Source organism: Ursus americanus, chromosome 16 (assembly GCF_024610735.1).
Source record: "Ursus americanus isolate L20-20 chromosome 16, mUrsAme1.1.p, whole genome shotgun sequence".
Classification (NCBI taxonomy): Eukaryota; Metazoa; Chordata; class Mammalia; order Carnivora; family Ursidae; genus Ursus; species Ursus americanus.
This window is the reverse complement of record NC_142142.1, coordinates 59,566,466-59,581,111: the sequence shown is the minus strand read 5'-3', so window position 1 is coordinate 59,581,111 and position 14,646 is coordinate 59,566,466. Positions and strand designations below refer to the sequence as shown.

Below are 14,646 nucleotides of genomic sequence, written 5' to 3'. Positions count from 1 at the left end.
CTGCCGCTGCCAGATTACAAAGACAAAGGAATGAAACAAATTTGAAAAGCAATCCTCAGAAGAGGAACTGGTCTAGGAAGATACTGCTGTTATCATCTCTCCCCTCTCCTCCAAGAAAAAGCAATAAAAAGAGAAAGGACAAGTCTTCTGCAGAAGCCCAGCTGGGGACAGAGGGTCCACCCCTGCTTGAGATTGGGGGCTGGGTATCACATCCCACCATGAACAGCTGAGGGAGGTGGTTCCAGAAAGTTATTAACAGGGAAAAGAGAGAAGCCAACGAGAGCAGCCTACCATACCTCTATTTGGCAAACAATAGGAGTTTCCCATGGGTGAGGGAGATACTAGGAAAGAGAGGGCGCTTTCGTTGTCCCCGCTGACTGCCTTCCCTATCTAGAGGCTGCCAGCAGGAGAGGGATCCCACCAGCGAGACTGTGGGGTCCAATCCTCAGGGCCAAGAGTGGGGCATCTGACACAGTCAAGGCAGAACCCATATATGCACCTAAGGACACCACAGCCAAGACAGGACTGTTCCAACCATCAGTGAATTTAACAAGCTTCCTGCCATTTTCCATTTCATTCCTGCCTGATACAATCCATCAGAAGATAGAGGAACCCAGAAAGGGGCAGCCTGGCCCCAGGAGTGAAAAACCACAGGATACCCCCTCTACACTGCATTCCCAGTCCCTCAGGACAAGGCCGACACAGGCAGAGAGGGGTGGAAGGGTGAGATTGGATACGGGACTGAAGATGTGAACTCCTCTGGAGTGGACTTCATACTCCCTGGAAATTCCCAGAAATCAGGGCAATCTGCCCAAGCTAGCATCAAAGGGGACCCATCCTCGCATGGTTGAAGTGACTGAAGAGAAAAAATAACATGGCCTTGTGTTTGCACACCTCACCGAGATCAGACCCCAATAAACCAGGTTGGCAAAAATGTCTATTAGTTTCCAGAATGCAGGAATCACTCAATATATGGTGGAATGGGGAAGGCAGATATTAAAAACAGACAAATACAGGGTTATTTGTAAAATTTGGTTCCCTCATTTTAACTGGAATGACCTTAGACAAAGTATTTTTTCTCACAGCCTCAATTTCCTTATCTGTAAATGAGCTTTATACCATGATCTTATGAAATAGATGGTCAGGATTACATTAAAACATGAGATGTAAAGTGCCCAGTACATTGCTTCAAAGAGTGATCAATAGGTAATAGCTTCTATCTAACATTGTTTTTATTCATTCAGATAGATATTCTATGTAAATGACAAGGAAGCTAGAGCCTTTTTTAGATAACATATTGATAGCCACAGAATCTGACCAGGACAGTGAAAATAATACCATTAAAGTTTGTTTCCCAGAGTAATCAGGGTTCACCCACTTCTCATATTGTATGGAAATTATTGTAGCTTAATCCGTATTCAATCGTCCAAAGAGAAAAAGAACAGAAGGTTGGCTGTACAAAACAAACACGGGGCCCACAGTGATAATTGGAATAACGGAATTTAAGTTTAGATGACTAGAGGAAATGTCGTCCCCAACTAACGGAAGGTTGGCAGCAGGCCCACCTGTGATATCAGCATAATGATCCTTATTCTGGCAAAAAAAAAAAAAAAAGTACAAAAGGGGTAGCATGATTCTGAACATATATTTCTTCATACTTCAGTTTTTAAAACATATAATGATTGAACATTACATCCCAGGAAGCCGGATCATCATGTGTTTTCCAATCGTAGTTTTAAAGACATCTCTGCTTTGCACTGTCGTGCTAATCCATCCTTGGGAGCTTCAGATGGGCAGGGGTCACGTAAACACAAGTGAGAGTGGCTGGTGAGGCACTCGAGAGGCAGAAATTTAAATGAAGAAAAAAAAAAATATCCAAACTCTCTATACCAAGAAGCCGCAGCTAGAAGACCAACAGAGCATGTTTGGCTCCTGATGGTAAATAAAGGATTCTAAACTTCTACAGACTCAAGGAGGACAGAGCAATAATGCAGTGGGAGGGCACAGGGAAAGACAATCAAACACCGAGGGGCAGAGGAGTCAGAGACTAGAGTGGCAAAAATAATGGTTCAGTGAACATACGGATTACTTCTGTGTACCAGGCACTGTAGTACTTTACGTGACCATAGGACCTGATGTTACCATCATTTCATTTCGTGTCAGCCCAACCGACCCCGCTATTACCACCATCTTAAAAATGAGAAAATGGAGGCTCAGGAAGGTTAGGTCATGTGCCCTAAATCATTCAAAGGCAGAATCTGACTTTAAATCTAGTTAACCTGCTACATGCTTTGTCTACTGCAGAGGCACATTTTCCCAGCCCTCAGCTCTAAACCACAGGACAAAGATGCACAGGGACACGGAGGGACACAGCATAATGGTAAAAATGACATCAGAGGAAAGAGTCCTCATAGACCAGACTTCCCTCAATCCTGGTGCCTTTGAATTCTGAAGGTGAACCCGGCCTGCCTCCTGTCCACCCCTCTTGTTTCCCACTGTTCTTTCCAAGCCACACTGTCCAAGAAGCGAACCCATCCCCTAGAAGCCTGAGTTACAGAGACGAGCGTGAAGATGTTCGCTCAGCGCCCCTTTCCTCATTTTACATGGAGGCAAGAAGATGATTCTGCATCAACAGGACGCTGTTCGGGTGAGTGCGCTCGTGCAGTTTACCGGAAAAAAAAATGTGAAAAGAAACTTACCGCGAAGTCAATCTGACACACAGCAGCAGAACATTAAGCATAAATGAGAAATTAAGCAAATAAATCAGCAAAATTTATGCTCCACAGGAAAGGCTCTGGGCACCAGAACTGCAGGAGATCCTGGAGAGAATTTCCAGCCCTCCTTTCATACCCCCTTCCAAGCACAATCGGCTCTTTTTCTCCACTGTATGCATATCTTCGTGTACATACCTGAAGGGTGCATTTCTTTCATTTATTCACCCCAAAAAAACCCGTGTTAGTCCCTCCCACGAACCAAGCAATTACAAAGGCATAGGAACGTAGAAGTAAATCATTTAGATAAGTCAACAATATAAGCTCTGATGAGCACTAGGGAAAGGAATAACCAAGAGGAACAGAAAGAAAATGATCAGTTTTGGAGATGAAGTAGGGACTGGAAGGTTTCCCTAGATTGGGTCGCGGGAGTACATTTTTCTGAAGATAAAGACGTTTAAACAGAGACCTGAACTTAGAAGAAAAGTAACCCATGCACCCAAGGGGATAGAGCGTTCCAGGAAAATGCAATGGTACGTGCCAAGGCCCTGAGGCTAAGTAGGAGCTGGGAAACCCACGGACGCCTGGCGGGGCAGGCATGCAGTGAAAAGGGGAAGTAGAGAGGGTTACAGTCCGAGAGGGGAGCGGAGGCAGATTGCAAGAGCAGTTCAGATTTTGCTCTATCGTAGTTAAGTCACAACATGTTGAAAGCAGGGATGTCACAAAATAATACCTGGCCCCACAGCGTCCGGCAGCAGCGTTGACTGGGAACCCGCTGGAAACGCCAACTGCTGCGCGCACGGGATATATGGGGTCAGAAGCCCTGGGGGTGGAGTCCCCCCACCTGGGTTTTAACAAGCCTGCTGGTGATTCTGATGCACGCTAACATCCGAAAACCGGTGTCAGATGTGAGAAAGTGGCATGATCTAATTAGTTTAATCACTTCACGGTGGTGGACATACCACGTTGAGAGGAGTAGAAACCACAGCACTAGATTGGGGGTGGGAAGAATCTAGAAGCCACGGTGCCAGTGGAGACAACCTGAATGGGTCTCTGTGAGTAAATCTGTGAATGAATGGCCAAGTTGAGAAATAGAACAGATGTTTGAAGACAAAGTTCCTGGGGCGCAGAGAGTCTGTCTCACTCCCTGACAGAGGCTCCCGGGGTTACTCCCTCCCAATCCTCCCTCTATGTGGTCCTTTGAGCAGCTGCTCCCTGCATTCACGTCAACATCATGGAGACTAAAAAGCCTCAGAGAGTTTCTCCAAACTACTGGTGTAAGAACGCATCAAGGAGCAGCAGACAATCCCAAGGCTCTGATAAATAAAGCAGGCCCAAGGGCAGTTTTAAAGGAGAGAAAAGGGAGGCTGGGAGGCCAGAGATTAGAGGCTGATTTAAGAAATAAAAAAAGAGGGTTAGTGCACTTCTGGACATGGATGGAGCTAGAGAGTATCATGCTAAGGGATGTAAGTCAGTCAGAGAAAGACAAATACCATATGATTTCACTCATATGTAGAATTTAAGACACAAAACGAGTGAGCCAAGGGGAAAGAGAGAGAGACAAACCAAGAAACAGACTCTTCACTACAGAGAACACACAGATGGTCACCAGGGGGAGGTGGGTGGGGAATGGGGGAACAGGTGATGGGGATGAAGGGGGCACCTGTCATGATGTATGGAAAACTTGAATCACTGTATTATACACCTGAAACTAATATTACACTGTCTGCTAATGAATTTATTTTTTTCTTTAAAAAAATAAAAAACTTTCTATTTTTTTAATTAAAAAATTTAAATTTTTTTAAAAATTAAAAAAAAAAGGGCTAGTACTCCTTGTTATCCATCCTGATCCTAAGGCACCTAAAAGCTGAATTACTTCAAGACAAACCTTAGGCAAAGCCCTATTATAGGGATTTGGAAAACCACCTCTGTCCCCTCCTCACCCCGCCCCCCAGAACTACGTAAACTAATCCTCAGCAGGTCTTATCAATTGCCTGAAATCCCTTTAACTGGAAGAAACACATTCCTTGTCCTTAGAGATAAAGAGCCTTGAGCCGTGTGTTCCTCAGAGGCACGGCACGCAGGTGTGGATACTTCATTCAAGAGCGCATCATAGTAGATGCTCTCCGACCGCAGGCCCCGCCGTAGTGCAGAGAAAGGGAGCGGAGAGAGGGAGGGGGCGCCAGGACTGGCGGAAGAGGGAAGACAGTCGCGAAAGGCACACGTCACAGCACTGCTGCCAGCCCGCGCTTCTCTCTTCATGAGCAGCATGAATACAGGCAGTGAGCACAGGTGCTTTGAGTAGGACCCACACCCCGTGAAAATGGGGTCGCGGGTCTCTTTGGAACCAGCCGCACATGAAGAACCTCTTCATATTCGAGTCGTGTGCCGTTTTCTTTATACTGTGTCTGCAAGAGGCAGAACTAGGGAAGACCCTTCTAGGGCCACGAATCACTGCACGCTCGGTCTACACAGAGCAAACAGGGGAGTTGAGGCAGTGACTTAAATTAGAGAACTCCATCCTGATGTGGGAAACAAAGGCAGAAGAGAAAGTATTAAATTTCCTTACTACGTACAGCCCACTGACAAGTCCTTGAAAGCAGCAGAGTGACCTTCCTCTAGGGACCTGGCTGCCTGGATGTCAATGCTTTGCTAAGGACAAAAGGCAGTCTTAGCCCAACCCCCAGGACACTGTGAGTCTATTTTAACATATAAAAATTCCTTTGGAAACTTCCTTTATCTCTACGCACCAAGATACGTGTTGGCAATCACCCCCCCCAAGCATATGACCCACTGATATACATCTGAAGGGTCCCATGACTCAGGTTTTACTAGATGATAATAAACACCCTTTTCCTAACAACAGCTAGCCCCCTCAGGGTCCTGGAAACCTTGCTTCCAGACTTCCTTAGAGACTTCCACTCTCCCCAACCCCCTCCCAACTTGAAAGTATATAATTAGCCCACTCCTCATGACCCCTGTGCAGCTCTTTCTGCCCACGGGTCCTGGCCCCGTGCTTCAATAAAACCACCTTTTTGCACCAAAGACATCCCAAGAATTCTTTCTTGGCCCTTGGCTTCAAACACTCATGTCTTTTCCTACATCACATCTTGCTAATGGAAGAAAGAATTTTCTGCTCATTACGGTAATCTAGTTTAGTTAACCTCTTCCGATCATCATTCTACGACTCCCATTCCAACTTGCCGTGAAGACACAGCTCGGTTCGCAAACAAGACTTGGACCGGTTAGGATTTCAAAACAAAACAGAGAGGGCATTCACTATTCCAGGAAATGCTTTGCATTTGATTACTGGTATTGTCTTAAAAATATTAAAAATAATAATAAACTTAAGAGCAAACAAGTATATAGTGCTCAACACACACAGGACACTGTTGCAAGTATATTGACTAATTTAATCCAAATACCACACGGTGGAAGCAGCAGGTCCAATGAGAGTGATTAAGTTTTATTTTAGAGTATGTGGGGAGAGATTAATTTGACATCATTTACCTCCGTTAGGATAAACCATTTAAAATCACTAATGGCCTCAAACTAAAAGCCATCTCATGAGTTTAAATAATATGCTTTTCCTAGTATTGCACTTTTGAGAATTGATGTGACAACGTTTCAAAGCAATTCCCTTTGAAATGACAATTAACATAATCACCAAGCACTTAAAGTATATGGCATTGTACTAGGTACCGAGATTATTTTTCCACCAAATTTTCCTTTCTTTTGTTTTTGTTTAAAAAAAAAAAACCACACTACATCCCAATAACCAAAAGTGCATCCTTGATCCCCATGGCATTGACTATTAGCCCCAAATGTTAAATGATGCTCGACAGCATTTCAAGAAGTACCAGGGTTTGAATCTTAACTCCTCAAAAGTTCTTTCAAGTTCTTACACAAATAAATCACAGTAGCGCATACGAGACCATCAACGATGTGAATTAAAAATATGCACTGTCTCTCATGTCCATGAGTTTGATTCCTTCATTTTAAGCTAGATTGCTTCAGAAAGTGAATTTAGGCTTCTATATTTCCAACTGCTTCCTCCCATAGGCAATCGAAAGCATACCTCACACTTACTTGGAGCTTTCTATGTACAGAATACGATCACTGAAATTACCTCATTTATCCATGGCGCCTACTCCTCGATTAGTTGTTACCATAATCCTTTGCAAACAGTTAAAGTTACTTTAAAGTTCTACGTGCTGGTGAGACCGAGAGCCCCCGTTTCTTCATCTTGCCCTCTTACTTTACACCGTATCACAACAATGGCAAGAAGCAGAAGAATAAAGAAAACTAGGTAGCATGGGACTCTAAACCAGTGCCTCTCACTGAACCGTTAGGCTTGTAATGACTTTGAGTAAACTTTAGTAAAGGATTCTAAAATCCCATTTAAAGCCTTTCTGTTGGTACCATTAAACCTTACCGTATTCCCAGGGCAAAATCATCAGATTCGGTGGATGGGAATAAGAGGGTAAGAACACAACAAGGGGGGAAAAAAGGGAAAGGCAATGCCAAAAGGGAATTTCATTTAAAAGGATTAAACACAAACAGGCCAAAGGAAATCACTGCAGGGGTCCTGATGGGCCCCCAGCCCCCACTAGGAGCACAGCCAGTATGAAATGAGACCCACCTGGGTGGCAGAAAACAAATGCTCAACAGCTATGTTTGAGTAATTATCTTTAATTTGCCCCCAAATAATGACCAAAATCTATTTTACTTACCCAATAACTTGGTGCTCGTAATACTGCAGGGTCCTCTTGAGAGTCTGCTGTATTGTCTGAGGCTGGAGGAGGAGGAGAAGAAGAAGAAGACAATACATTATCAGCAAATCAGTGCCATTTCCATTCTGAGCATCACAGGCAGATTCGTAGCTTCTGATTGATCTCATACGCGGTTCGCTTTACCATATTAACCCATCACACATTTTGCCATGTATTTTCCCCATAGGCACTAATATGAGGCACTCAGCAATTACCCAGAATTTCTCAGTTTCAAGTAGCATAGCACTTCCTGGCTATATTTTTTCCAATTCTTTCATAGGGGTCTTAGGTTCAATAAAACATTCACTGGCTGCCGACAGTAAACCACGGCCTGGGCAGTGAAGAGGAGGTGACGGAAGGGAACCTGGGCCGTGCCCAAGTCAAACCTGACTTCCTCAAGGACCCAAGAGATTCCAAGCAAGGGTTCCAAAGCCTCGTGCAGGGGCCACAAGAAATGGGGTCCGGGCAAGAAATAGGGTCTGCGGCAAATAACTAAGTCGTTTCTGATCGAACGATAGAATCCTCTCCTCTCCATGACAGCTGAAGATAGAGTTTCTTAATTCCAGATCAAGACATTTTTCTTAGACTTATGTAGGCAACAGAGCCTGAGCTTGGAGTTTCTGACCCAGGGAGCCGTGAAGATCCCAGAACATAGATTTAATTAAGAAATTATGGTAAGAACCTCATTTTCAGTGTCAAGAGTGTGAATTTTTTTAAATATAAAAACGCAGAGTCACTCGGGCAGAGCATAATCAATCACGGGCTTATCAAAAGATTGATTCATCATAGCCATGGAGGAATTTTAGGGGCGATAAGGACTCTGACATGCTCTTCTCGAGATGTGAGGCAGCAGCCAGTCGGCAATCTCGTGGGCTGCCACTGATCAACCACACAAACCTGGATGAGCTCTAGAAAGGTCTTCAAAGGTCTTAAAAACTGGTAATTTTAAAAAACCTACAAAGGTTGTTGTCCAGGTTCCCTTGAACTCCTTCCCTGTTCACCTCTCTATGAAAACATCCCAGACAGAGGTAGCAACCTCTCTACCCAATACTGTTCCAAGTTTCCGCCTCCTTCTCGGCAGGAAAGCGTTAGTCTAAAGCTAGCGGAAAGTGAACTTTGATTAAATCAAGGGCATTCCCTGAAATCTACTCTAGGCTACCATTGAGGAAAGCCCCTTCACTGAGCACATCTAAGGCTTCCCTTCGGCCAAACCAAATCAGAAATTAATTTTAGGAGGAATCAGCCTCCCAATGTTCAAGGAAATTGGTCCGAGGTCAATGCTTTCAACTGCTGTTTTTCATTTATACCACATTAAAAAGATGAACAGGAGTCTTCGAACCGGCATGTCTCTGCCCTTCGGGATGGAATCAAAGCAGAGTAAATAGAATGTACCTAAGGAAAAAAAATCATGTCTGAACTGAGAACCAACAGAACTGTTGAGAAATCTGAGGACGAAGGAGATACGGCAGTCCTAGTGCAGAAGAAAAATGTGCTTTCAAAACTCGACCCGCGGCCAACCCAAACCAAGTCATTATCAGTCACTGGCTCAGTACCCCTGGGACCCGGGCCTCTTGCACTGGCTTGGCAGTTGGTGAGCTAAGATAACTTTCTCTTTGGCAACACGCCCTAGAAGCAGTGAATATGCACAGAGGGGATTATCCTTCCAATAACCTCAGGTCACAAAACATGGAACAGAAAGCAGGAACTTGAGTGCACAGGGCCAGTAAAGACCAAAATGACCTCATTTGTAAAAAGGACATTTTTTTCCTGCACCAGGAATTTCCCAGTCATTAAAAAGCACATGTTTGTAAGAGGAGTTGAGCCTTTTAAAGACCTGACTTTTTTTCTTTTGTAAAGCAATTACTTTTCTTCCCCAGCAGGAGTTAAATTTATAGTTTCCAAATACATTAAAAAGAAAACATTCTCTGGGCATATACGACAAAGCTTCAACTTGGGAAAGCATTTATATACTTCCTGTGGCTTGCCGAAGCCAGTGGGCACGTTCTGAGGGTCTAAACCACAAGCGTGGAGGCTGAGCACAGAGTGTCTCCTCGTCAGCAAGCCACGGCTGACACCCACACACACCTGACTCCCCAGAATATCTCACCACCGTGGATTCAGTGAAACCTCTTTGGTTTGCCTGACTGCTCAACCAATGGCTCTGATCAGTGAGGGACATCTTTGCGGACTCTCAGGGTCTCTCAGACCTGAACAAAATAGCGTGAAGACCCACATGGGGGTCAAAGCCTCCCACAGGGGTGACTTCTGCCTGGAGAGCCAGAGGGTACGTTTCTCAGTGTCCACGTACGCCAGGGATGCAAGCCAGCATATTAGTGGGGAAAACGGGGGCTTTGAAGATATGCAGACCTCTCTCCTCTTCTTGAAGAATGCAACTCCACACCTGTCCCCTACTCAACAGTTCCACAGGCCAAGATCTCATTCCTCTTATCTGTATCTGTCCCTTCCTTTAAGGAGTTTAGAAACAAGATTTTAGAAAATAAGATTTAATATCAAAGTGCATTCAAAATCCAGCGCAGTGACTCACTAGCAAGATGACCTTGGGCAGCTTACTTAAGCTCTCTGAGATATGATTCCTTATGCAGACATAATTTTTAATGGAAATTAATTGAAACAAAGCAAAGCCTCTGGTGCACAGTGGATACCTAACGAATGATAGTTATGACTATGCTCAGCAGAAAAACATGGCTCTTACCCCCAGGAGTCTTGTAATCTAGCGGAGGAGCACAAGTCAGACCGTCCATCCCCCAAGTGTAATGTTTCAAGATCCCGATCACCTCAAAAATCAATAGAGCTACCATTACCGCTACTCGTAAGAGGGTGCAGATTCCAGTAGACAGAAGAAACAATAAGAAAAAGTGGCAGCAGAAAGTATAAATATGTCCAACAAAAACTTGAGATCAGTCCAGAGATGGCGATAAACGCAGAATCCTGACAATGAAGATTGAGGACAGACCTAGAAAGCAGGCTTACAAGTGGCAAGGGACTGAGACACCACAGCTGAGATCAGGACCCCAGGCATTAAGTTTCCCAAGGAATAAGAAACAGCCATGAATCTCCTTCCTAAGGCACAAAGAATGTGCAACAGAAGAACCAGGTGGCCTTATAATGTCATAGCCAAATGCTGGAGGATCTGAGACAAGGGTGGGGAAAAAGACAAAAATCCATTCTTCCTCTCATAAAAAGACAATCAAAGAGCTCTGTGATTCTCCTCTGCTCACCCCAAACTAAGACAGAGACAGTGGTCTCCTATTGTCGCTGCTCAACAGCAAGGAGCACCAGACAGGAAGACAGCTGCACACACAAGGCAGCCGTCTGGGTCCTGCACACGGGTAGTCTGGGGCGCAGACAGAAGGGGCTCGAAAGCAGCCATCACGTAGCCACCAGAAGCCATCTTCCTCTCTAGTCTCAGGAACAGCTTCACTCTGCTTGGCCAGCACGGCTGACCCCGCGGACAAAATGTTATGCTCACGGAAGGTCATAGGAGACAAACAGCCAGCCATGGAACAGTCCCCGCAGAGCCAGAGAAGTGGTCCCTGAGGAGTGGGAGGAAGCAGTTCCCAGCAGCTGGTCCTGCAGGCTCAGACAGCCCCGCGGAGCCTCTGGCGGAGCCCCTGCTCCGGAGGTCACTCCAGATGGATCCCGGGATCAGGCAGGAGGCAGCGAATCAAGTCGCGTGCGTGTGCACGTGTGTGCGTGCGTGTGCACGTGTGTGCATGCGTACGTGCGCAGGAAACACGCTTGTCACCAGATAGAGCACACGCTCACCTCAATTTTAGAGATCACGAAGTTGAGGCTCGGACCGGTTAAGTGAACATCCCACGCTCACAAAGCCAGTGAGCGAATAAGCCATCGCAGGCCAGGACTGGCTGCAAAGTGTACCCTATTTCTACTAGATGCCTTGAGGGTCCCTCTCACCTTGAACATTCTGGGATTCTATATTGTGTAATATTGACAGCACTTCCCCCTGACAAAAACAGACACCCCTTCACGGAGAATTTAAAAACAAACTTCTCATTTCTGCTTTATGGCACAGACCCGCAGGCTACAGAATTAACTGAAACCATACAAACGTCCTCCTTTGTAGAAATATCTGTAAATAGCCATGTCATTTTATTTACTTAAATATGAGAAAATTAAATATCAATGTCAGAAACTAAATGATAGGGATATACATTTAATTACTAATGCTCTAAGCCAGTGGTTGTCTATTCGGTCTGCACATTAAAATCACCTTGGGGAGCTTTTTAAAAATACCAGTGCCTGAGCTCCACCTCCAAATTTATCAATTCAACTGGTCTGGGAGACCCAGTGGCTTCTAATGAGCAGTCAGGGTTGAAAACCTTTTGCTTAAGGTATAAGCCTGATAATAAGACCAGTAATCCATACAAACCTTACTTGAACTGAGTAAGTGAGCATTCAGGAGAACAGTTTCCTTGCTCAAATATCAAGAGAAGTAAGCTTCTGAGACGTGTTCAAACGTAACCGCCAAAATTCAACCCCGTTCGTTCATTAACTGTCACTGAAGGCTTATAATCAAATATGAATTTCTTAGATAAACAAAGAGCTATACTGCTTGAGGAATAAATACGGGATTTTTTAAGTTTCCACGTATTTCACGCCCATGCATTATGTCAGCATTGGATTTTGCACAGACGCGCACATACGACATAACAGCTAGTAGGACACTTATTCTCATCATCATGAGATGGGTGTTATTATTTTACAGCTACGAAAACCAAGACACATGAAGTTTAAGTCGCCCTATGTCACACATGTAAAAAGAGACAAAACCGGGGTTGAGCCTCGGGTGATCTGCTCCAGAATTCAAGCACGTAATCTCCAACCTGTGCAGCGCACCACCTTTAAAACGGTACTTGGCTGAGCACTTGACAGGTTGCAGTTCCTAAGGCACGTTACCCCAACTGATCCTTGCACCAGTCCAGTCAGAGTCCGGCTGGTGCTACGATCACCATCCGACTGAAAAAGAACCCAAGTTAGAGACATTACAAGTCCTCTTTCACAAAGGCAGCGTCTCTTCCCTTAGGAAATTGTCTTCAATAAGAGAGCATTTTTTTTTATGTCGACGTACAGTTAAAGACTCACACGGATTCAAATTAGTTGTGTGCTTCTTGAGAACACATTGAACATTCTTTCCACCAACCCTGCAAACACAAAGAAGGTGGGCAAATCGCCAGGTCTTGCCTAAGATGCACTTCTGCTTCTCGTCCCTTAGCTGCTGCTTCTCGTCCGGCTCACCGCTTTCCGACCAGCTGGGCGTCTCGTACGTTTGTGCTGCGTTCTGATGGGCCCAGTCCCCACCACCACCACCTAAACTCCCAAAACAGGTCTCCAGAATTCACCATTGCATATTTTCCTTCCTTTAATCATCAAAATTGTCAATCCCTTTAGTACTCTGATCTCAGATGGTGTTAAGAAGGAGTCATACCTCCATTTCCTCAAAAATGCAATCCCCGGTCCTGAGTAAGGTAGATGACGGTAAAAAATGAGCTTTCCTACATGACAAAACATGGTCTGTACCACTAACAGTGGGACTGTGGTAAACAGACTTCTCAGTGAGAGATAAACCGGGGTCCAAGAGCACCTCTCATCCTCCAGACACACTACGGGGACTGCCACATTCTCCAGGACGTAAGAGCATTTTGCATATTAGGACATGATACACCAAATTCCATCATTGACTGTAACCAAAATTGTAATGTTAGCTACCCTGTCTTCATGACTAAGCCTGTAGACACCAATGGATCAAATGATATGATTGGTATTACTAATAAAATTAGTCCAACAACAAGTCACTTCCGACAAGCGGCTTCACTACTTATTCAAGAGATGTAATTGCAGTAATCATCAATCTTGCTAAATATGCAGACAAAATATTCACTTTCCCAGCCTCTGACTAAATCGAGTACATAAAAACCCCAAAAAAGAAAAAAAAAAAAAAGACGGCAAATTAAATATAGAACTTTGAGTCAGGACCTCTGTATTTCAAGCCCAGCTGTGCTACTGACCTTTTTATAAAATTAGCCAACATCTCTTCACCTGGGAGTAGGAAACCTTGGGGGAAAAAAAATGCCTCTATTTTCCCATCTGAAAAACACTAGTGGAGTTCGTAGTTCTCAGGGTCATTTTGAAGGAAAGCATTGCAAAGTTAAGCACTTGAAAACAGAGGGTCAGATCATACTGGAGATCCCACCATCTCTCAGGAAGCTGGGCACTACCGTTTCAAGTGAATGACGCCAGTAATCTGCTAAACAAAACTGGTAGTCCAGGTAATTAATCACAAAAAGCAAAAGTAATAAGTGTGCTAAAAGAGAAAGAAAGAAAGAAAGAAAGAAAGAAAGAAAGAAAGAAAGAAAGAAAGAAAGAAAGAAAGAAAGGAAGGAAGGAAGGAAGGAAGGAAGGAAGGAAGGAAGGAAGAAAGAAAGAAAGAAAGAAAGAAAGAAAGAAAGAAAGAAAGAAAGAAAGAAAGAAAGAAAGAAAGAAAGAAAGAAAAAGAAAGCAAGCCAGCTACAGATGCACTATAGAGTTCTTCCTACCCATACTGGTTGAAAATCTGCATGATTTCCTCCAATCTCCATTTTATTCTCCTTGCGAACACAAGTACACATCTGAGTGACCCCATGAGAGCTTAGGGTGAAGGCTGACATTATGCTAATTGACCCATACAGGGATTCAAACTGATGACCTTGGCCTTATTAGAAGTATGTTCTAATTAGCAAAGCACCATGGTTATCATCATTGTAATTACTGATTGTAACTGAATATACTTACCGCATAATCGACGGTATCATTAAGTCTTCCTATACAAAGTATGTTTGTTTTCCAAGCATTTCCCCCTTTGTTATTTTAACCCCTTTCCAAAAATAGCCATTGAATTTCAACTTCATATAAGACCTGTTACCCACAACACCCATTTAAACTGAAAATGCACATTCCTTCAACTGAAAGACTCCAAAGGGCGATTTACTCAGTCCTTCGCCTACCTTCAGGCAAGAGCACATTTAAGTAATCCAAGAATTCTGGGTGTTTTCAACGAATAACACCAGCACCTTCAGAGTGCGGAACACTTCACAGTTTACCAATCACCTTCTTTTCTTTCATCTCCTTAGATATTCACAACAACC

General features: G+C 44.2%; 1 protein-coding gene across 1 annotated transcript in view; it reads right to left on the bottom strand.

Annotated features, from left to right (window-relative positions):
* Window positions 1-14,646, bottom strand: part of GUCY1A2 (guanylate cyclase 1 soluble subunit alpha 2) — a 318,781-nt gene that overhangs the window by 280,793 nt on the left and 23,342 nt on the right. The window contains exon 2 of the mRNA XM_045797680.2: window positions 7,445-7,506. Within this exon, the coding sequence (XP_045653636.1) occupies window positions 7,445-7,506 (62 nt within the window). The remainder of the gene's footprint in view (window positions 1-7,444; window positions 7,507-14,646) is intronic.